The 24,372-nt window shown below is 43.2% G+C and overlaps 1 protein-coding gene across 2 annotated transcripts in view; it reads left to right on the forward strand.

Moving 5' to 3' along the window:
• The window catches only part of SH3PXD2B (SH3 and PX domains 2B), a 151,030-nt gene that overhangs the window by 7,155 nt on the left and 119,503 nt on the right, over positions 1-24,372 (forward strand). For both annotated transcript variants that reach the window (XM_066617240.1, XM_066617242.1), the window contains exon 2: positions 14,899-14,979. In XM_066617240.1, coding sequence (XP_066473337.1) covers positions 14,899-14,979 — 81 coding nt within the window. The remainder of the gene's footprint in view (positions 1-14,898; positions 14,980-24,372) is intronic.

Consider the following 24,372-nt stretch of genomic DNA (forward strand, 5'->3'; position numbering starts at 1 on the left):
CATTCCCCACCCAGCTGCTGTAGGTATCCTTACTGGAGTTGGAGGGCACACTTTTTCAAACCTAGTCTATTTCTTGCAGGCTTTGCTAGGAAGGTAGTGTGTTAAGCAGGTCAACTGCAGCTTTGTTACCTGTGCTGTAGTAATTTTTCCATAGATTTGCAACTCATGTATTCCACCTCCTGTAATATTAGTAGGATAATGTATTAGAATTATTCATGGAGGTTCAAACTGGGATGAATATTGGGACCAGTTCATCTGTGCAACCAGCAGTCATTTCTGAGTTTAGTTGCTGGAAAAAGTGCAGTTGCATACGCAGGGAAATTTCTGCTGGTTTCCTGTGTGTTCAAAAGTCCTAGTCTTTTCCATATGGTTGTATATCTGAATCTTTACAGTATTCCTGAAACAGATGAGTGTTGGAGTGAATGAATATATTTTGGGTTTCTGTCCATCCTGTTCTTATATACCAACTTGAATTCCCAAAGACAGTTAATTATATAGTCTCCAAACCTATTTTTACAGCAATAAGTAGGGAGGATGAGGGTGAGTCATCTTGTTGTTGATTACCTGTGGGCTCTCTGTGCTAAGTTAGAACCAAACCACAAGTATGCCTGTAAAGACTTCTCAATTACTTTGAGTGCAAACCTGCTTTTTTTGCTCCCTAAAGGCTGTTGACTAGTTTCCTTAGCCTGGAAAACGCCCTACTTCTCCGTACCATGGTCTGACCTAGAAATGACCTGTAAAACTTGGATGGTATCTCTTCTAGGTGGATGAAAACTTACACAATTGAATGGCAGGCTATCTTTTTTGGTATGAAATGATCATATGAATGACATGATTAAAGGCAGGCAGGAATATAAATGAAACAAATGAAATCTGGAGAGACTGAGAGAAACCTGGTGAGGACCATACTTTTAGTAAGCCTTGCAGCATTTAGGGAATTCTAGAAATACATTTACTGAGAATTTGTGCTGGGATCCTTTATCTCTGTGGATGTTATAATGCAAGTGTGGAGAAGTGTAGGCCTTGTGTGATTTCTCCTCCCTTTCCTCAGTTTTGAGAACACAGAGGTGCTGTTAGAAAGAGATCTGTGACCCAGAAATTGGATTCGCAGTTTGTTCTGGTTGTGGTTGCACTCCTCTTGAGCAATCAGGTTTGTACGAGGGTTGCCCAGAAAGTAATGCACCACATTTTTTTTTCTCAGCCTACAGTAATGGTACAAATGCGAAACTTTAGATATACATTATTTGAATTTTCAGGAGTGCGCACACAAATTTTTGGTTTCTTCAGACAGATAGCGTAGCTGCAGCAGTGTTTCAAAATGGCGTCTGTAAGTGATGTACGTTACAAGCAGTGTGTTGTCATTGAATTTCTCACTGCGGAGAAAGAAACTGTTGGGAACATTCACAAACGTTTGTGTACAGTTTATGGAGAATCTGCAGTCGACAAAAGTACGGTTAGTCGCTGGGCACAGAGGGTGAGGCCATTAGAAGGCGGTTTGGCAGAGCTCCAAGATTTGCAGCGTTTGGGGCGGCCATCCACGGCTGTCACACCTGACAAGACAAAGCTTGCTGATGTGCTCATTCGCGAGGACCGACGCGTGATTAGGCAGTTGGCGCTGAAGCTGTCAATCAGCAAAGGAAGTGTGGATGCAATCATCCGTGCTCTTGATTACTCAAAAGTGTGTGTACGATGGGTTCCGCGCTGTCTTACGGTGGACCACAAATCTCTCAGAAAAAAACATTTCTTCTGAGTTGCTGAAACGTTTTGAAGATGAGGGGGAAGCGTTCTTGTCCAGGATTGTGACAGGTGATGAAACCTGGGTTCACCATTTTGAGCCCGAAACAAAATGAGAGTCGATGGAATGGCGTCATCCTCAATCTCCACAGAAGAAAAAATTCAAAGCAACTGCTTCTGCCGGTAAGGTCATGATCACTGTGTTTTGGGACTGTGAGGGTGTCATACTCATTGATGTGATGCCAAGAGGCAGCACCATTAATTCTGAAGCTTATGTGAAGACATTAACCAAACTCAAGAAGTGCTTCCAGCGACTTCGGCGTCATAACAACCCAGGTGAATGTTTGATTCAACATGATAACGCTCGGCCTCACACAAGTTTGAGGACTTCGGAACACATCACTAAACAGGGTTGGACTGTGTTACCCCATCCACCCTACAGCCCTGACCTAGCTCCCTCAGACTTGTTTGGGCCTTTAAAGGATGCCATTCACGGAAGACATTTTGAGGATGACAAAGAGGTGATTCGCACAGTGTAGAAATGGCTTCGTGACCAGAACAAGGAGTGGTACCGACAGGGCATACATGCCCTTGTGTCTTGCTGGAGGAAGGCCATAGAACTGAACGGAGATTACGTGGAAAAATAGGGAATGCAGAAGAAACATCATTCTTTCTTGTGTGTAAGTTTCATTGTGTTCAATAAATAATTGTTGAAGAAAAAAAATATGGTGCATTACTTTCTGGGCAACCCTCATAGTTCAGAAGATGTTTCTTGAACCTGGCGTTGAATCTGGATGCCCAGTTGTGGCCTGGAGTGCTTTCACCAGTTTAGGCTTTCTTGGATCGCACAGACCTGCCAGTGGTTACCTAAGCATTGGTGCCATCTTTGGCAACCTTTGGGCTGCCTGTGAAGATGTTCAGAAACTGTAATTGATGCAAAATGCAGCTGCCAGGTTGTTGAGTGAAGCTCAGGATTGTGATCTCATCTAACCCCTTTTGTGTCACCTTCACTGTATTCCTGTATGTTTCTGAGCACAATTCAGAGTGTTGGTGATTAGTTATGATGCTTTTGCTAGTTTGGGCCAGAAATACCTGAATCTACCCATGCCATGAGATCAACAGGTGGCCCTGTTTGCCTTTAAGTTGGCAGTGACATACAGCCGGGCCTTTTCTGTGGTGCCCAGCTTATGAAACGCGATAGTAATTGAAATCAGAGCCATCCCTTCTCTGTTGGTGTTTCAAAGTTAAAACTTCTTTGTTTCCCTTTAATCAATCTCTTTCTTTGACTCTGTAGGTTTTGTTCTCTCTTAATTGCTGATTTGCTCTCCCCCCCCCCCGCCACTTAGATGATTGTTTTGTCTGTATATTTTTGTATGTTTTTGGTCTGTATATTTTGCTACCTGTTGGGCTAGTAAAGGCAGGATAGAAGTGCTTTTAAATAATTAAAATAATAGTCTCATTTCCTTCCATCCTGGTTCTCTGTTCTTTCGTCATGTTCTGCCTCATTCAGAAAAGTGCAGTTGTTGGCCAGTTTCCTTGGTTAGCTTGGGGACCAGTCATTAAAAATATGGGCTTCTGAGAAGTAGGTGGAGATACTCATGACTTGTATAAATCCCATATGACACAGCCAACAGGCTTAGCTAAATAAGTTCTTGCTCTGTTGTGATTTTGTGTTGGGACTTGCTAGTGGGAAGGGCCTTTTCTTATTGGTGACCATCCTGAGTTCTAGCACACTTTTCCCTTTACTTCATCTTGTAGCAGGCCATCATGTGTTTCTTTGATATTGGCACTTCTTTATCTTGTTCAGAAGAGAGGAAAACATGTTTGGAGCTGACCCTTTTTCTTCAGATGACTGTGGACCTCTGATCACTTTGCTGCCTACTGAAGGCATCGTGGGCGTGTCATGCAAGACTTTTCTGTAACTTCCCACTGGGCAGATATCATCTTGCATTTGGAAATGAAAAGTGGAAATGTGGGGGGGGGGGGAGAATATATATCTATATATGAAAGGGTTTTTCTAGCTGTGTTGCAGCAAATAACTATCGCAGGATGTCCGAGAAGTGCAACTGTGTGTTTCAATTCTCCATTCATCACTTTATCATTTTCAAGCTGCTGCTGTCCTCTCATTCATGTAGCAGTGTGGCAACCCTGTAGCGATAACTCCCTTTCTATTGCATTTCAAGGGAGTTCAGAGCAGTTCCATTATCCTGTTACATGACTCGTTGTGAGATACTAACAGTAACGGTCCTATAGTTACGTTCTTAAAAGGCAGAGTCAATAGTTTAAAAGTAAGTGGAACAAGCATGTATTAATATATTGCTTCATCGTTCCTTGCCCCTTTTTCCACTAGTTCTTCCTTTGCCAGTTATTGGTTGGCTGCTTTGGTGAGCAAGGGATAAACCTGTTTGTACCTCTGGTAGAAGAATTGCCCATTTCTCTCATCAGTACAGAAGGAAAGGAAAGTCAAAGCCTAGTTTACAGCATGCTAGAACTTTACAGCATGTACTTCTGTCTATATGCCTTTAACTTCCAAATGCAATTGGCATAGCTATATAGTAAACAAGCATTCTGATTAGATAATGCATTGAGCAGCATCACTTCTGGAAACTATATAGCTCATGCACTTTGAAAAAAGCTGGACTGCACTTTTGGGTCCGTGGTGAGTGGTATGTGAATTTTTCATCATATGTTTTCTTGAATGTTGAGTTTTCACAGACAATATTGGCTGCTTGTCTTTAAATGGCATTGGAAATCTCTGGGAGAATGGCAGTATGTACTTGCTGTATGGTTGGAATGTAAGGAGAAAAAAGTGAAGAACCGACTGTTTAGTCTGAAGGAACAAGTGCTTGAGCAGTGACTTCATGAGAGAAATCCATTTGGGAGGGTCATATGGTAAATTAGAAGCAAATTTGGCTTTGATACATAGTAAGAGAATTTGGGGTTTGGAAATGGGAGTGAGAAAGGAGAAAGTGTCTTTTTGTGGTTGCTTTCTCTCCAAGTAGAGAGTCAAATTAGGCTGAAGTCATTATGTCAAAACAGTGGTTCACCATGGGCTGAATTTTTTCAGGCATCTCATGGCGGATATTAATCCTGGCCTCGTGCATGGTTCAGCACATGTTTAGGTGATGGATCAACTTGTGCCTGAGATCAAGACTTCTGCTCATAGGTTGCCTAATGGTCTGAAAATATGTTGAATCCTTCATAAGACGAGGATTTGCCTGTTAACAATGTTCTTTTCCAGAGGTATTTTTCCTTGTTTGTCCATTTTTTCCATTTTGTATCAAACTCTCAGTACACAGAGCATGGCCGTTTGCAGGTTAGTTACCTATTTAAAGCATGAATGTTGTCCTTGTCAAGAAGATATTTACTAGGTCGTATACTCTTCTTACCATGCTGGGAACCTAGGGGAGCAAACCTGACAGCTTCTCACAAAAAGAGGATTCCTTTTGCAGGGTTAGAGCTATGCGGCCCGAGTCTTAATATGGTACAATATTGTGTGCTGTGAATTAAGTAGCCTGACCCTTTGTTCTAGTTTTTCCCTACCTACTTAATATATAGTGATTATTTATGGAAGCTTAAAATGCCCTCCCCTTGTGTTCAAAGTGAGTGATGGGTTGGGCCCAAAGCATGCTAAACTGTGCTTTAATCATGACTTAGTGTGTTGTCTGAGCCTGGCATGTGTGCGCCCATGATTCTTCCCAACAGAGTGCCACACTTGCATGCAATGTAGTTATAAGAAATATTTTGTTCCTCAATTCTTAAAAGATGGGGAGGCTGCTAGAATACTTTATTCAAATTTGGGATAGGAGGGCTGCAATTTACAATCCAAATAGATGCAAAACACCAGCAGACAGCCACTAGAAAAGACACTGCTGGGGTGAGGATGGCCAGTTACTCTCCCTTAGCTAAATAAAAGAGGAGCACCTGCTTGAAAAAGTGCCTCTTGCCCAATTAGCAAGGGTAGATTTGTTGGTATGGCTGGTCTGGAGGACTGCAGTTCTGGTCTTCCAGTGATCTTGCGAGATGCTGAGAATTAATTCCCCTCCCCACTGCAGCTAATGAAAAATTTCTCCATTGATAACTGTTGTGGGTTTCCTCTCAGTGTTAGTAGATTAATTTCCACATCATAGGAAACTGACTCTCAAGTAGAATTTGCTAGCAACGCTAAGTCTGGAAAGCAAGTGATGAAGTCTAGACTGTTTACGGTGTTTATATCATGGAACTCAGGAGGCTTACAGGGAGTTCCATGCAGGCACTGACTAGACCTAGAATTACTTAGCCTCACAAAATGGCTGTGTCATGTGCCTTCAGATCATGCCATGAGACTTGAGGGGGAAACCTATAACAGCTACTAAAGAAGAAATTCTTAATTGACTGTAGCAAAGGGGGGGGAAACATTCCAGCATTTCCCAGTACCGAGTCTAGTATTTCCAGTCCTCAGGATCAGCCAAACACCAAGTCACTTAGTAGTTGCTAAGGCTGTGTCACTGGAAGAGCGACAACATGCTAGCCGGACCTGTACAGTATCAATGGATATGGGAGTGTGTCTTCATTCCAATTAGTAGGGGGAGCAGTTAACTATTCAGTTCCTAGATGAAATGCTTGTGAATTGCTGTCTCCTGCTTCAACTAGACTTAATTTCTTTTTCTGTGCTATTGTTTTATGTCTCCCTGCCTGAGTGACCAGCTACTTCTCTTGTTTAATTTTACAGAACAAAAAACACTTTGTGTAACTCAACTCTGCTGTGAATTTTGTTTTATTTCCACGGTTCTATTAACATTTATATGCAGCTTTTCAACAAAAATGTTTGCAAAGTGGTTTGTATAGCAAATAAATGGGGAGGGGGAAAGGTTACCATGTCCCAAAGGGCCCACAGTCTTTAAAAAGGTGCAAAAGAGACAGCAGCACCCAGCTTGTGAAAAGGTGCCATACTGGATAGAGACTTGCTTTTCCCTTACTAAAGCAGTCTCCACTTAAAATGGAGAAATAACTTTCCATTTCACCCCTTTACTTTAAAGGGACCTCATAGCTCAGTTCCTCTCTTCATGCATGTTTCTAAGTTTCTAACCCAACTCTGAATACAAAAGCCCAGTGACCTCTGCTCCTTCTGAAAAGTTGAGAAGCAAATCTTTCCTTTAATAGTATTTCTACTCTCATGCAAGAGTGTTGCTGAATTTTCTGTAATGAATGTAATGGTAAATGTGATAATTCTTGCAGTCTGTTGATGAGAATTAAGGACAGAGGAATGTTGGCATCAGACATGGCAGTAAACTGTAATTAACCCATGGTTTAGCCTCAGGCTATGTTTCTGGCCCCCTTATATGGATAGGGAAGAAATTCTTAGCTTTTGTCTCTGTGCTTTGTCCTTGTGTTTATGTTACCCAGTTCCAAGTATCATATTATTATTTGGCAGCGTAGGTGGGAGATGATGCACTGCTAAATGAAGTGCTTGTACTATATGGATCAACATCTGGTCCTGAGATTGATGGGCGGGGTGCACACCAAACAGTTGCTACCATGAAAATTCAGAAATGGAATATAGTTATGGAATAGAGTGCAGCTGTGGTATTATTCCTCTGGCTTTCCAGTTTCTACATAGGCAGGAAGCAGATAATTTTTAAAGACAAGGGTGTACTGATTCATGCAAATGTGGCTTGCCCTGGTAAACTGATGTAGGCACTAGATCCAACATTGAATTCAAAGTGTTGCTTAGAGAGCAGGTAGAATTTTTTGGAGAGTAGAGGATCCTATTTGTTTGCACTTCAAATCTAGTGCTTGTAACATGGAAACAAACAAAAAAGATTTATCTGCACATAAGTTGGGGAGATTTCCAAAGGAAATTTCATGATTTTCCAATGGATTTCTTTGTGTGTGTTATCTCCCCCTCCCCCCACCCAATATGGACTGTCTTAAGTCCATCTGTTCTGCTTTGATGAGAAGATTTCTTCTGGCAGTTGATTCTTTGGTGACAACATTGGGTGCTATACGTAGTATGCATCTAATGACTTCAAATCCCCAGTAGAATCTTGAGGGAGGTTTTCCCTGATTGCTGGTGTCAATTGCTGTTGGAAGTATCCTATGGTTTGAAGAATAAAAGAAGGAGTTTGTGACTGGCCAGCTTATTTCTCCCTATTGAGTTGCCTGAATGGCAGTTGTTTCTGACAGTTCTGTTACAGTTGGACAAATACAATTTGCATTTTCTCTAGCAGCTTGTCACTTTTGGCATTTTTCCTCTGGCTGTTCTTTCCCCAGTCCCAGTTTTCCCTCCATTATGTGCCCATTTCAATTTTGCAGGGACATGAAAAATTGGGAGGGAATTATATTATATGGATGAGATCATGCAAGAAGGTCTTTGTGAGGCATACACTCCTTCCAGTCAGGGCTTTGGACTAAATTGGGTAAGAAAATACTTTCCTTCAAAAGCAATGGGATGTTGGTGTCTAAGTGTGACATAACAACAAAAGCCTTGTTCTTAATATCCAATTTGGTTGATTGTTTATTGTGTTTAGCTTTTTTAAGGCACAATATTTTTGCAATAGCATATTAAGTTGCAAACAGTGGGACTTACTTTTGAGTAGACATGCATAGAATTGTGCTGTCAAGTTGACTTGCATTTTATATAATCCCTAGTTAAAAACGTTATTAGTAAGAGAAATTCTATGTAACATTTAATGGTATATTACAAGTTGATTTTACTTTTGAAGTATAAATATTACATGGGGTTTCATCAACTCTGAATGTTGAGAGTTGTTAAGCAGTACAGTTAGAAGCCATCTTCTGAAACAGGGCATTTTGTTTTGGGATCTTCCTTTTTTCAAAAGCATTTCCTGGGAATATCTTATTCCCATGACAGAACAATAAGTACTGCTGTATGGTGGGTTCTGTTCTCATGACAGAAGACAGAGAACAAGAGAACATACTGGAAGTACAAGTACAAAATTAGGCAAACAATGCTGTAATGGCCAAGGCTAGCACCTGCCCACCACAGTGAGAACTTGGGCACAACCCAAGATCACACAAAGAATAGGCCCATCTTCTGCCACCTTGATTATGCTGCCTCTGCAATGATCATTAGTGGAGAAGGCATATCTCTCCAACCTGATTATCGCTAGCTGTGAACTTCGGCAGCAGCCCAGGAGTGCTCCTCCATTAACAGATGACTGACATATCTTGGCCAGTTAGCACCTCCACCCCCAATATAACCTCCCTACTCTAACCCAACTTTGGTTCAACCCTCGACCTTCTCCATACCCCCGTGCCATTCACAAAATCCGTAAGTTTAATTTTACTTTGTCTATTTTATTTGTGCACTTTTTACCTATTTACTTTGTGCACTGGGAACAGAAAAGATCTCTGCATGTGACTTGGGCTTGGTGTTCTCCACTCCCCCAATCTTTAAAGAACCACACGGTATATGGGCTGGCCCAAGGCAGATGCCCTGAAATGCATGGTCATTGGAAACAGAATCCTTACTGCTTCTTTTCATTCAGTAGATCTAAGACTTGCTTTCAATCAATCTTTTACTGTTATTATCACATGATTATTGTTTTTCTAAGTGTTCAAATCCCCTTCTGATATTCTCTTTTGAACAAAATGATCTATGTGGAAATATTCAAGTATTGTACTAAGAGAGTGGTGGGGAAAGTGTGTGTAGTAAGCAGTATTTATCTTATCATTATGTATCTCTATAGACCTCCCATAATTTTAAATTTTATTTAGCTCTCCTGGACCATCTGGTTCCCTCCCCCCTCCGCAAAAGCAAGCAGTGTACACTTGGTCAGTAATCATACTATGGACTGGTGGGGAATAGGACTGGACCCTAAAGCAATGAGATAGAACAGCATTTCCGAAACTGTGGGTTGCAAACCACTAGCACAACCCAGAAGCAGCCTCTGGGAGCTCCCAGAAAGGCTTCGCAGGCAAAACATTGAGCATTGGGTTGCAACCCACCACTGAGAACGAGGTGGGTCACAGCACTCCAAAGTTTGGGAACCACTGAGATAGACAATAAAAAGTGCTGAATCACATGATCATAGTTTCTTGACTGTTCCCAGATTTTAACTGGCTCAGATTTAATCCTGCAAGGAAAATCTTTGTTTCTTACCTCCCATGAGGCCTCCAACGAGTCTCTTCTGACCTACATCGGCTGGGGTCATTCTACATCTGGGGTCAGATCTACATCATTGGGGACAGTTTGGGGCAGGGGAAGTGGAAGAGATGTGTGGAGCAGCTGCTGAGATCCTCCTGCCCAACCTGCTTCCGCTCTTAATCCCTAATCCTCCCTCTCAACTACCCCTGCCGCAGACCTGACTGCTTTGGCAAGGCATTTGCAAATCATTGTTATGTGCATGGATCCTCATTTCTGTTTGGTAGGATTCCCAATTAGCAAACTTTTTTTTTTTAAACAGTCAGAGGGCCCGTTCATGCACTCACCAGTGGTAAAGCATAATTTAAACATGGGACTCTTCCCACAACCTGTGTAAATTAATACGATAGGAGTATATGCATTTTCCCTGTATCCCATGTTATAGTACAATGTTGCATTCCATTCCAATGCCCTGCTCTTTTTATGGAATTATCAAAATGGTTAGCATGTGAAGCAAGTGTACAGCTTGAGTATGCATGAGCTGAGCTTATTGATAGAAAAAGCTCTTGGAAAAATTCCCCTTTTCTCCCTTAACGATTCTTCAGGATGTGAGAATTGGACACATGATCCTCTTCTACAGCCTGATCAGGAATGCAGAGGCTATCTCTGGCTAATAAAGTGTTCCATTTCCTCAAGAGGACTCCCAAGAAGCATTTGGTTCACCAGAAGGGCTTTCTGCAAAGCAGCCAGCATGACATCATTTAGTTCTTGGCCCCCAGAAATCTTGGCTTGCTGAGTGTTCTATAGCAGTTTCAGTAATATATAGCTGCTGGCAGCCTGCCTAGGGAGAGTGAGCCTTTCACTGAGGCTGGAAGAGCCTGTATGTCTTTGTAGTTACTTTCCTTTCTTTATGCTGCCTGCATCTGAGCATATTCTCTTGAGGCTTTAATCAGATTTGTCGAAACTATTTACAGGAGACTGATTTTTATTTAAACTCAGATTCGTACAACAAAACCCGGAGGGAAAAAGTTTGCAATTCATTTTAGGAGAAACCAAAAAAGCAGGAGAGGAAAGAAAAACAAAAACCCACTGTTACTTGCAAAAGTCACCATTAGGACTCCTGTTTTGGGTTTTCAAACCAGTATCCTTGTCATGGGAAGGAACCAGTTCTCCTGGAGAACCTCTTGCCTTCTGTTGCGGGTTGATGCACCTTTATCCTATGTACACATACATGTGTGCACACACACACGAGGCTTAGCACTTTATAGTTTAGCATGGAGTAACTAGTACCTGTCCTCTATAACACCTTAACCTACATTCATAGAGCAGGGGTGATTCTTAGCATTGCATGGAAAGGCTAGAGAACAAAAAGAAACATTTATAGGGAAGGGTGTCTTTACACAGAACAGATGCTAAACACAGAGGTGCAGCAGAGAAATGTGTGGGTGTGGCTGGAGGGCTTTATCCTCCATGTGGAGAAATGTGGGGGTGTGGTTTATCCCAGGGAGCAAAAGTGGATGTGAACATTAAGGAAAAAAACATGCTCTGAGGACTAGAAGAAAAGGCAGCAAAAAGTCAGCCAAGAAAAAGGGTTTGTGCTGCCCCTTCCATTGTGGGATGCAAACTTGGGAATTTCAAGTCTGGTAGGAAAAAAAAAAGTATTTTACCAAGTTTAATTTACTGGTCTTGTTTGCAAATGGTTGTTGAGCCATCTGTAAATGGAGTTGCTCCAGAAATTTTTCTTGCAGCTTCAGTGAGATTAAAATGAAAGCTTGAAATAGATAGCAAGTCCTTTGTGCAGGTTCTGCCATGGAGATGCTTGGGGTTGTAGTGACACGTATAGGAGAGCTCACATGGTGCTGGAGTTGGAAAAGGCCCTATGAAACTTAGGGTGGAATCCTAGAAATGATTTGGGCTGGCACAAATGCCTTGCGCCAGCCCAGGAGGATTGCAAATGTGCCGTAAGGCATGTTTGCACCTCTTCGAAAGGAAGCCAGGCCGGCACTCCCAGAAGTGCCGACCTGCGGAAGCTGACGCAAGCCTCCATGCCAGCTTCCTCTCTGAGGCTTGCATTGGTCCAGCTGGGCTGGCACAAGCCACAAAGGTAGGCGGGGAGGAGGCGGGAGGGAGGTGTTCCTGGGTGGGGGGAGGGAGGGCCAGCAGTGGGCAGCTCCAGGGGAACAGGCAGGGTGAGGGAGGCTTCAAGCCACTCCAGAGGTGGTGCAAGTCCAAGGAGACCCCTAGGGGCCTGCAGCCCTTACCCAGAGGTAAGAAAAAATGTTTCCCCTTGCCTCCGGCTAAGCCGCTTATGGCCACTATCCTGTGCTGGATATAGCAAGCCTCTTGGCTTGCCTGTTCCAGTGCAGGATAGGATTGATCCATAGAACCCAATCCTATCCTTGTCCCCTGCTGATGCAGGCATGCTAAAAACAGGCATGCTGCATCCAGTGGGGGGGGGGCAAATTGAGAGGTTTCAGCAGGGAAAGGGATTTAAATCCTCTTAGCCCTGCATAAGTTTCCTGACCTGCAACGTATAGTCTTGGCCTTAGGCTAGCCATTTCGCTAGCACAAGTCTGAGGAGAGAGAGGGGACAGGGAGGCAGCAAAAATGGGGGATAGGATCTGGCATGAGCCTTCACCACCTGATCCACTCCCTCCTACAGCCTTTCCATTCCTGTCATACCCCTTCCCCATCCCTATTCTGCCCTCCCCCTTCCACTGTTTTAACCTGCTCTAGCAGGCAGCAGGAGAGCCAATGATGCATGTGGGAAGCTCCAGCCATCCCAACACCATGTCGTTCAGCATGCAACAGGTAGGAGCTTTACAACTGCTTTTCAGCAGTCTTTGGCAGTGGAATGCATATTCCGCGGCTGGCCAGAGCCCATAGGATTGAGCTTTTAGAGGCTGAATGAACATTGCTTCTAATATTCTGTTTTCAGAGAGTGGTTTCATGAGAAGCAAGATTTTGATTTCATGCCTTCTTGAAAGGAAGATCGCTGGATAATAATCTGGGATGATAGCCTTGTGGTGTCTTGTCAGTGGAGCTAATGATTAGGAGATCATTTTCGATAGCTTTTCTAGGTTTTCTGAATGAGATGCTCATGGGAAATTCCTCCGTCTGAGGAAGGGAGCAGAAGGGTCTCTGTGAGTGAGAGAGCACTAGCTTAAACTGAAGGTGTGGCCTTGGCAGGGACTGTCCAACTTGCTCTCTGGGGATCTACCATGCAGGAGTGCCTATTCCACTTATCTTGTGCTTGTATATTAATAAAGCAATATTACAAAGACACCTTTTGTCTCTAGTACTTTCCCACCCAAAGGAAAGCAAAGGGAGTAGTGCAGTCCCTGAGATATGTCTCTGCTCTGAGAAGTAAATTGTTTTGCGACTTAATGGAAGCGTGGAAATAGGATTATTTGCTACAAACAAACCCTCTCTTGATAGCTAACAAGGATAAGCAAAGTATTCCATTAAGATACCACAGATCTCAGATCAGGGGTATCAAACATAAGGCCCGGGGGCCGGATGCGTTCTGCAGAAGCTTTTTATCCAGCCCTCAGGCTCTCCGCTGCTAAGTGGTGCTGAGGTGTTACTGCTGAAAGGGCAGCCCACATGAAAATTGGGCTCTTCCATAACTTGAAATATGATCAAGATTTGCATATTTTCTCATCTGTCATTTGCAGCTAATGAGTTCCTAAGTGAGAAAAAGTGTTTATTTTTGGTTATAACCTGTTTAATGACATCACTTCCTGCCTAATGACATCACTTCTAGCCCTTAGCAGGCATCATGAATGCTATTCGGCCCTTGGTATGAAATGAGTTTGACAACCCTGTCTTAGATGCAATGTGCTCATTTTCTAAGAGGTAAGCAAGTGGCAAGCCAGGAAAAACCGCTGAATGCCAGGAGAAGACACAGCCATTATGTGGCATGGCCAACAGTCAATACTAGTAGCCTGCAATTTCTAAATATTTACCAGTTTTTCCAGACCAGCAGATTTTGTGTGTGTGTGGGTAGGTAGGTAATTCAGGAGAAACTGGGCACTCTTTCTAAGTAACAGATTCCTTATGCTGCTTCTAATCTTTATCACTTCAGAGAATCTGTTTGGCATTTCCACTGCACCCATAGAGCAATGATACACTTTCAAGTCTTGGCTCAGGAAACAGGTTAGATTTGAGTGAAGTGGGGTGTGCTCTGCTTTTCCTCAAATTGCGAGAGGTGTTTGTTTCCAGTGAGTAAGATAGGTTTACAGCCTAAGTCAGTGTTTCCCAATCTCTCCTGGAGGAGCAAAAACAGCAATGCAATTGCCAGGATTGTGCCGCTGCCAGGGATGAAAGGGTTTTTTTTCTGAACTTACCAGCGATAGTGCTGGCCTTCGGGGGGGGGGGGGAGGTGCATGAAACCCTCAGATGCTTCTGCAGGGCTCCCCAAGCCTCAGAATGTCTAAAACAGGGGTGCTCACACTTTTTTGGCTCGAGAGCTACTTTGAAACCCAGCAAGGCCCGGAGATCTACCAGAGTTTTTGTTTACAATGTTTGCGCCATCATAACATATAACATTTATGTGTACAATGTATGTTGGTGTACCTTGAGCCCCACTGAGTATAACAGGACTTACTCCTGACTAGAAATGCCTAGGATTAGGCTGTGAGGCTGCAATCCTAGCCACACTTACCTGGGAGTAAGCCCCATTGAGTACAGTGGGCCTTACTCCCGGCGTTTCCTCCCAGAGGCACCTGAAGGGGGGATCGGCACTCCGCGATCTACTCATTTTGCCTCGCGATCTACTGGTAGATCCCCTCAAAAGAGGGAGCTGTTCACAATTCCAGGGGGAGGGACTTCCACAGTGGGGGAGCCACCCCCATTCTCTCTGTGTCGCTGTGCTCTGCTTACCAACCACTCCATCAGTGACTAGTTTTTGATTTTCCCAATCACTGCCCAGATTGCTGTTCAGATTATCTCTGTCTTCTATAGAATGTGGGCCTAGTTAGACTGCAGGTATAGGATCTTTACTGGGACTTTGAATCCATTATGTGGTCCTTTGGCACAGTCGGACTTGCATAAATTATTTTTCTTTTTTCCTACAGGTATATATTATCAAAGTCACCTGGTCCAGTGCCTCTACAGAAGTCATTTATCGACGATACAGCAAGTTCTTTGATCTCCAGGTAGGACATTTTCCATGTTGATTGGGTTTTCTGTTTTGGCGTCTATAGCACTTTGTTTTACTTGAGTTCGCACTACCTATTTTGCCTGGGGTGTGTCAAGATAAGACATCAGGATTATTCTTTGTGCACAGCTGCCCAAAGCAGTTTGCAAAATCACTGAACTAGAGCAGGGGTGCCCAAACCCTGGCCCTGGGGCCACCCCAATCTGGCCCTCAGGGAGCCCCCAGTCTCCAATGAGCCTCTGGAGACTTGCTGGAGCCCACACTGGCCCAATGCAACTGCTCTCAACATGAGGGCTACTGTTCGACCTCTCACATGAGCTGTGGGATGAGGGCTCCCTCCACTGCTTGCTTTTTCACATCTGTGATGTGTATCACATCTTTGTAGCAGGGGCAGCAAAGGAAAGGCTGGCCTTGCTTTGTGCAAGACCTTTTATCGGCCTTGAGCTATTGCAAGACCTTCATTCATTCATATGTTCCATCTCTAATATATTCATTTATGTAAATTTATTCAAATTTGGTGTAAATTAATTATTTTTTTGCTGCCCCCAATACAGTGTCAGAGAGATGATGTGGCCCTCCTGCCAAAAAGTTTGGACACCCCTGAACTAGAGGATTTCAATAGGAGATCAGTACAATGCCTTAGCACAGTGTTTCTCAAACTGTGGGTGGGTGGGTCCACTAGGTCCACCATCCACTAGGTGGGTCGCAGCCAATTTTAGGTGGGTCCCCTTTCATTTCAGTATTTTATTTTTAATATATTAGACTTGATGCTACCATGGTATGTGACTACATTTGGGGAAGTGTTACAGATCTGTACTTTGAACAGGCTACTATGTATATGCTTTTTACAATGATAGTCAATGGAACTTACTCCTGGGTAAGTGTGGGTAGGATTGCAGCCTAGGATTGTTAAAGATCTTCTTGCTTGATGATGTCACTTCTGGTCATGACATTACTTCTGATCGATCCTGACAGATTCTCATTCTAAAAAGTGGGTCCCGGTGCAAAAACCACTGCCTTAGCACAAAGCCTGCATGTTAGCAGGAATAGTGGGTCGTAACACACTGTGAGTTAAGAGCTTAAGTGTAGCATTTTGGTGCTACTTGAGGAGCAGCCTGAGATGCTGCGTTGGTGTGGCAGAAAAGCCATGGCAAGAATTAGACAACAGACACAGGTTTCAGAGAGGTTGAAAGTGCTGGAAGCAGGAGCAAAAATGAAATCAAGGGAGAAGTGAAGTGCTCCCTCCCAGCTCCTGACCCAGCCTTTTATTAAGTCTCAAAACACATAATATAAGATTACGTAGTTGGGAAATTTCCATAAGGATACTACTTTTCATACCGGCTGTCTACTAGCTAGTTCTAGCTTCACCGCAAACACATTCCTAGATAAGATTCTTCTTCCTAGCATTCTGCTGCTCACAGGCACAGAGTTCAATGACCCAACATATTTCCAAGGTTGGTTGAGTGTGCTCAACTGCGCAGGTGTGCCTGACTGTCCTTGATGCCAAATATGCTAAGACATCTTAGTGCCTGTGTATGTAAATACTACACTTAAGAGCTTTCTTTTTAGAAACGTTTTTATGGCCGAGACAAATGCTTACTGTATCAGCATTTACTGAATCTGGGTTATACATTTTGCTGCCTTTTCTTGGTGTATTTTTTTTTAATGTAATGTTGATGTAGTAAACTGCTGCAGAAGATAGTGTGGCTAAAAGGCAAGACTGAAATATAAGAAACTTAAAGATGAAGCAAGGAAGCACCTGCAAAACTTTGCGAGAGTTACTTATATGTATTCCACGCTTGGCATGTCAATGTGGCCTTTAAATTATGAGCATTTTGTTACAGAAGGGAAGCTTTTCTTTTCTTATTAATTCATACAGACCCAATAATAAGCTTAAGTGCCACACTGCTTGAGTACATAGGCTTGAGAATAAGAGTTCTGATTGTTCAGTACAAGGAATGAACTTAAGCATCTGTGCCAGAGTTGGATTCACCATTGAGGGTATGGGCTGAATCCCCTCTCTATCCCTTCAGTGTATCCTGTGAGCTTTTAGTGCAGTGGTTCCCAACTTGTTTTTTGCACTGGGACTCCATTTTTTGGTATGTCGGGACCCCCTAAGTGCCAGAAGTGATGTAATTAAGCAGGAAACAGGATGTGACATAATTGTGCTGGCAGGGCCAGAAGTGATCACATTAAACAGGAAGTGATTGGCTTTAATGGCAGGGGCAAAGAGTACGGCCTTCTCCATATTGGCACCTACTCTATGTAATTCCCTCCCTCTTAGTTTATGAGCTGCTCCCTCCTTAGAGGCTTTCCAGTGGGATTTAAAGACATTTCTTTTTACTCTCGCCTTCTCAGTTTTGGGTTTTGTTTTTTGTTTTTTGTTTTTTTGCTATGGATAAAGGTTCTAATGCATTATTTTTAAGGGCTTCTGTTCGTTTAGTGTTTGCTGTTGGTTTTCTGCTATTTGCTCCTGGCTTTTAATGAGACTCTGATTTTTAGCGAATACTGTTGTTAGGGAATCTTAATATTTATATTCTATAACATTTTTATTGACTTTTTGTAAGCCTCTTTGAATGCCTGCCAGGGAGATAAAGTGGGATACAAATTTGTAAATTAATAAAGAATAAATCACACTTTTTGAAAGTCAAAAGAACTCCAAATTCTTTTCAGAATGTTCCGAATGCTTCATTTCTAAGTGAAATTTGAGTTTTGAGTTCAGTGATTGATTCAAAATTGAGAACAACATTGTACAGAACACATTGTGTCTTCTCTATGCCATTGCTGATCAAGGTGGCAAAATTTTAGATAGTCTTCAGAGTACTTACTTTCTTCTTCTTTGCGTGCTGAGACTCACCAAGGCATGCACCAGGAAGGTGTGACATGTCTGCCCAGACAGAGATCTGAGAGAAACTTCACTGCATGCATATGCAAGCACTCCAAGATGAGCCCAAGACAAGGCTAGTTTTCCTTGCAGCCAGAAGCATTGAGGAAGTTGAATAGGAAAGTCTATTCCCTAACAAGAAATTCCCACTGTTCTCAGCTGCTAAGTTTTACAAAGCTAGTTTACAAAGGAGTCCCAGCAGGCTCAGGGAGGACGATATCTTTCATAACGATAGTGAGCGATCACAAATGATTGCTCCAAAAATGACCACTAACGCTCAGTCTCTCACTGTGTTTTCTCTCTCCTATCTCATGTTCTCACTATCCATGTTCTTAAGTTCTGTTTTTCAAGCTGGTGGCAGATGTTTGTTTGAAAGAAGCTTCCAAGATGGTGGTGCACAGCTTTTCAAGATGACGGCACCAAGTTCTCCATGGCCCCTTTTAAATTGGCTTGTGACCCCCTTGGGTTTGGGAACCAGTTTGCAATCCCGGTTTGGGAACCAATTTCGGAACCAATGCTTTTGTGACTGCCTTTAATAGTAGGGCCAAGGTGGGGGATTGCCTAGAAAGCAAGGTAGGTGGCCTGTTATGCAGGTACACCACACAGGATGGTACTAACGATGACTTCAAAAAATAGTGACTCTCTGTGACTGAAGTAAGGATAATTTTATTACTACATGACTTCTATGCTAATTATTTTCCATCAGGTATAACTTTGTCAGCCTTTGGGGGGCTTTGTTAGATTTTGATCTAAAATCTACCCCCTGGCTTCCCCCTCTCTTCTTCCACCCCCTTGTCAAGTTCCAATTCAGATGTTTTGATTTTCCTTCTAGAAAGATGCTCTGCCTCCATGTTGTGCCAATATGCTTGCTTTTTCCAGGCTAATTCTAACATACAGGTGGGGCCTCCGTATCTGTGGATTCTGTATCCACAAATCTGGCTCAACGCGGGTTTTTTGGACCCACATTTAACCTGACTTTGCCCAACCTGAGCCCTCCAGAGGCGACTGGAGCCTCTGTTAGCCTCTGGAGGGCTTTCTGAAGCCCGCAGATGGAAGTTGTGTATTGTGTTATTTTTTTTGCCAAAACGGCCATTCTGAAGTCTGCAAAGGCCGCAAGCCGTGTTCTCAGAGGCCATGTTCTTGGATCCCCCACGGATACTGAAAACCGTGAATAATGAAATACGTGGTTTTGGCACCAGTAAATCCTCTGAAATTGACTGGAGCTGTGCTCCTGTCGCCTCTGGAGGGTTTTCTGAAGCCCGCAGAGGCCGTGCACATCCACCTGTGGCCTCTGCAGGCTTCAGAATAGCTCCAGAGTGCCAAAAAATGCAACTTCTGATTTTCCGAGAGAAACAGGAAGTGACTTTTTTTTGTCCTTATAAGGCATTCTGAGGCCCAGGGAAGCCCTCTGCTGCTTTAAATATAGTGCTGCTGTGCTGGGGAACTGAAGGATGAGGAATTAAGTCAGGGAAACTAAATTGAGGAATAGGAAAACACTGGTGTCTAAATGATTGAGTTCATGCTGCTGTTCTGGTACTTGTTTTGAATATTAGTAAAGTCTAAAGCTGAGCATGCTGAATGGGAATTGTTGGTGCTACCAAATGTTTCATTTGCATCTTTTGCAAGAGTTGCTAACCACAGTGGCATTGCTAGGGGGGGTGACATGCTAAAATCACGGTGGTTAGGAGTAATACCATCATGTTATATACTGTTGGATGTGGAATTTCCAGCATAATGCAATGCAAGAAACCGGAGTGAAATATCTCCTTTCTATCAAAAGTTATGGCCAAAAAACCAGAGAACAAAAAATGCATGGAGCCCTATGGAAAGTGAAACTGAGCCGTATCACATGTTTATTCACAAGCAGGCGAGCTTGCCCTAGTCCTTTGGAAAGGGCAGACTGAGAGGAATCCAACAACACCAGAATGGTCCTGATCCAGTGAATGCAGCCCCCAAAAACACCTGAGAAGGAAATCCCTCCCTCTAAGAAGGCGAACATATTGAGCCCAATGGAAAGTGAAACTAAGCCTCACAGTTGCCTTTACTTGCGAGTAAGCAAACGTGCCTTGGCTGGTGGTCAGGCCAGGCAATGGGGAATGTGATGCCACCAGAATGGTCCTGATCTGATAAAACTAGAGCTCAGCAAATGCTCCAGAAGGCAGCCTCCCCCCCCCCACTACAAAGGATCAAAACAGTCTTCAGCTGATAAGGTGAATGTGTTCTATCTTTGCTCTATCAAAAGTTCCAGCCAAAAAACCAGTGGGGGCGGGGTGATGGTACATCACCTCACCCACCACCTGGGGTGTTGCTCCACCCACTGCATGGGGGGGTGATGCGCTGGCATCCTGCACTGGGTGACGCGAACCCTAGTGACGCCACTGCTAACCATATGATTACTGGGAATGCAGTTTAGTACAGGGGCGCTGGTTCCCAAACCTATGATAGCTTATAAAGAATGGAATGTGTGTTGTTTGGGTGTGCCTTTAAACCCCCTTCAGCTTCTGTTCATTGTGAATAGAATCCATTTCTGGCAGGGCGATGCACTTGCCCTGCCTATGCCAGCTTCTATGGCAGCATAAGACCTAGTTTCAGGAATTGGTTCTTTGTGCTGCAAATGCATTTATTCAGCTCCTTTTTTTAGTTTCCCTCTGAATAATGGTTTTAATGAAAGCTTTTCTTGGTACATACCATGGAATGTAGAGGGGAAATTAATTCATTGCAGAGCATATTGGCAGCATAGTGCACTTTGTGCATTACGCACTTATGGTAGGAGAATAAATTAACAATTCAGACATTTGGCTTGCTTTTCTGTGTGGTACTTTAGTCATAATTCTGAAATATGGTTTCTTATTAATTAAAGAGTACCTTCTAAAAATGCTGACTAAGTTGGGAGGCTGCCTTATATTGGAATAGACTATTGGTCTGCCTCTCTCAATCTAGTTGAAACTGACTGGCAGTAGGTCTCCAGGGATTTAGACACAAATCTTCTGTCCTATCCAGAAATATTGGAGATCTCTGTCCCTGAGCTAAAGCCCCTCTTGTTATCTGAGGTGGACCAAAGATTTTGGGTACAGAGCTGGTCAGATCCCAGTTGCTTAGAAATGTTTATGTTGTCAGTGGAAACCTGATTTGGGGAATCCTGATATTGTCATGGTTGAGAACATACTGTGTCATTAGTCCACTTGCGGCCCTCGAGGACTCCCAATGCAGCCCTCAGAGAGGACCCAGTCTCCAATGAGCCTCTGGCCCTCTGGAAACTTGCTGGAGCCCACACTGGCCCGACGCAACTGCTCTCAGCGTCAGGGTGATGGTTTGCCCTCTCACATGAGCTGTGGGATGAGGGCTCCCTCCAGGAAAGGCCAGACTTGCTTTGTGCAAGGCCTTTTATAGACCTTGAGCTATTGCAAGACTTTCATTCATTCATATAAGTTGATCTCTAATATATTCATTTATGTAAACGTATGTAAATTTATTCAAATTTTAAATGTAAATTAATTCTTTTTTCCCCCTGGCCTCCTACACAGTGTCAAAGAGATGATGTGGCCCTCTTGCCAAAAACTTTGCACACCCCTGAGTTATACTATAGTAATACTATGCATTTTTTTGTTTTTTTTTCTTGTATTTATTTGTGTCATTTTGTTTTGGTGGTGTTTGTTTTTTATTTTCCCATTTATTGTTGAAAAGAAAATCTGTCTCTCTTGCAGCCTGATCGTAGGAATTTTTGCACAAGATTTGAGCAGTACAGTTTCTCCATTGGTATTAGGGTACATTCGATTGGAGACTTTGTGTTTGTACTGGGACCCTGGGATAGGAGTGGCTACTGGCATAGGCCCTCATTATGGTACAGATTTTCTATGCATGTTTGGGGAGGAAGTGGAGCCCCCACCATATCTCATCCTGCGAGCCAGAAAAGCTTGTAGAAACCATGCAAGCCTGTGCAAGCCTGTGGCGTAGCTAATGATTGTGTAGCCCAGTGCCAAGCTCAAAATGTTGCCCTGGAAATGATGACACAACTGGAAGTGACGTCATACCTGGGCTTTTTAAAAAGTGAAAAATTGGAACCCACCTGCTCCCTCCAGCAGCTCACCACCCACTTGTTCTGTTGCCTCTCCCCAGTTAGTGGCATAGCATCTATCTGCTGCCTGGGGTCAAAGAAGATTTTGTAGCTTGCCCTCCATGACAAAATCAAATTTAATTAATTAAGTAAATAAATAAAAAGTTATTGGTTCCATGCTGTATCATAATAACATCTCATTGGCACTCAGAACAATAAGTCTCATAGGTCAGTTTTGAGTTAAGCAAATCCACTTTTTGTTCCATAAGGCAGCTGTGTTTTCATCTTCTGGTTAATTAGCCATAACTTTTGATAGAATACAAATATTCCAGTGCAGTTTGTTTCATTGCATTCTGCATTAAATTACCTTTCCAATGAGATATAACATGATGGTATTATTCATACATACCAAGATTTTCACAATTTTGGTCACTAGTGTCAAGCTCAACTCATTGCCCCTCTAAAGCTTGATGCCCAGTGCAACTGCTACCCCCTGCACCCTCTTAGCTACACCACTGGTGCAAGTGCATAGTAATAAGAGAATGAAATGCAGATGGCATGTCAGGCCAGCCTTGTGCTAGACACAGGGTCAGTCTTTAGTTACACCAGCACACATTACTTTTTTTTAAAAGAGTGCAAGCGGGTAATTTGTTGAGCAACAGTCTAATCAAGTGCGCTTTTTGTAGTTGTCTATAAATGTGACATGTGAGATTTCCAAATAATATGCAACTATTAAGCCCTGATCCTAAAGAGTAGGGTAAGATTCAAATGCTGTCTTAAGCATGGGCTTGAGTGTGCACCTCAGAAAATTGCTCTGTCCTCATGTCTCAGCCTATATCTTTTTTTGCCACCAATGACTTAAATGACTTTAAATGACTCCCTCAACAATTCATGCTGCTGTGGTTTTGCCCCTTATTTACATCATGAACATAAACAGCTGTTTTCCTCCTCTGACTTGGCAATAATGAATACATTTATTGATGGGTGTGGTTGCATCTTTTTCCTTCAGAAAGCATCTGGATGGAAGAGCACTCTCTCAAAAATACCTTCATACATAAAAAGTACAGAGGGTAAGAGAGAATCTTGTACTCCTCAATCACTTTTTTGAAGTGGAAGAGTACTTGGAAGAGCTATCACTTGGAAGTCTCAGGACGATAATCATCAGCTTTTATTTTCCCTTATCTGTTTTTCCAGTGGCTTTTATAAAAGGGCTGAGAACTGCAAATGTTCTTTGTGGCTCCTGGATAAATGGTGCAGCATAAATGAACCATCATAGAGATTGCACTACAGCAGTGGTTCCCTTCCTTTTTAGCACCTGGACACCCTTTGTAGGTGTATCAACCTGTTGGGACTCATAAGAACAGCCCCACTGGATCAGGCCATAGGCCCATCTAGTCCAGCTTCCTGTGTCTCACAGCGGCCCACCAAATGCCCCAGGGAGCACACCAGATAACAAGAGACCTCATCCTGGTGCCCTCCCTTGCATCTGGCATTCTGACATACCCCATTTCTAAAATCAGGAGGTTGCGCATGCACATCATGGCTTGTAACCCGTAATGGATTTCTCCTCCAGAAACGCGTCCGATCCCCTTTTAAAGGCGTCCAGGCTAGACGCCATCACCATATCCTGTGGCAAGGAGTTCCACAGACCAACCACACGCTGAGTAAAGAAATATTTTCTTTTGTCTGTTCTAACTCTCCCAACACTCAATTTTAGTTGATGTCCCCTGGTTCTGGTATTATGTGAGAGTGTAAAGAGCATCTCCCTATCCACTCTGTCCATCCCCTACATAATTTTGTATGTCTCAATCATGTCCCCCCTCAGACGTCTCTTTTCTAGGCTGAAGAGGCCCAAACGCCATAGTCTTTCCTCATAAGGAAGGTGCCCAAGCCCAGTAATCATCTTAGTCACTCTCTTTTGCACCTTTTCCATTTCCACTATGTCTTTTTTGAGATGCGGCGACCAGAACTGGACACAATATTCCAGGTGTGGCCTTACCATAGATTTGTACAACGGCATTATAATACTAGCCGTTTTGTTCTCAATACCCTTTCTAATGATCCCAAGCATAGAATTGGCCTTCTTCACTGCCGCCACACATTGGGTCGACACTTTCATTGACCTGTCCACCACCACCCCAAGATCTCTCTCCTGATCTGTCACAGTCAGCTCAGAACCCATCAGCCTATATCTAAAGTTTTGATTTTTTGCCCCAATGTGCATGACCTTACACTTACTGACATTGAAGCGCATCTGCCATTTTGCTGCCCATTCTGCCAGTCTGGAGAGATCCTTCTGGAGCTCCTCACAATCACTTCTGGTCTTCACCACTCAGAAAAGTTTGGTGCCATCTGCAAACTTTGCAACCTCACTGCTCAACCCTGTCTCCAGGTCATTTATGTAGAGGTTGAAAAGCACCTGTCCCAGGATAGATCCTTGGGGCACACGGCTT

This window comes from Tiliqua scincoides, chromosome 2 (assembly GCF_035046505.1).
Source record: "Tiliqua scincoides isolate rTilSci1 chromosome 2, rTilSci1.hap2, whole genome shotgun sequence".
Classification (NCBI taxonomy): Eukaryota; Metazoa; Chordata; class Lepidosauria; order Squamata; family Scincidae; genus Tiliqua; species Tiliqua scincoides.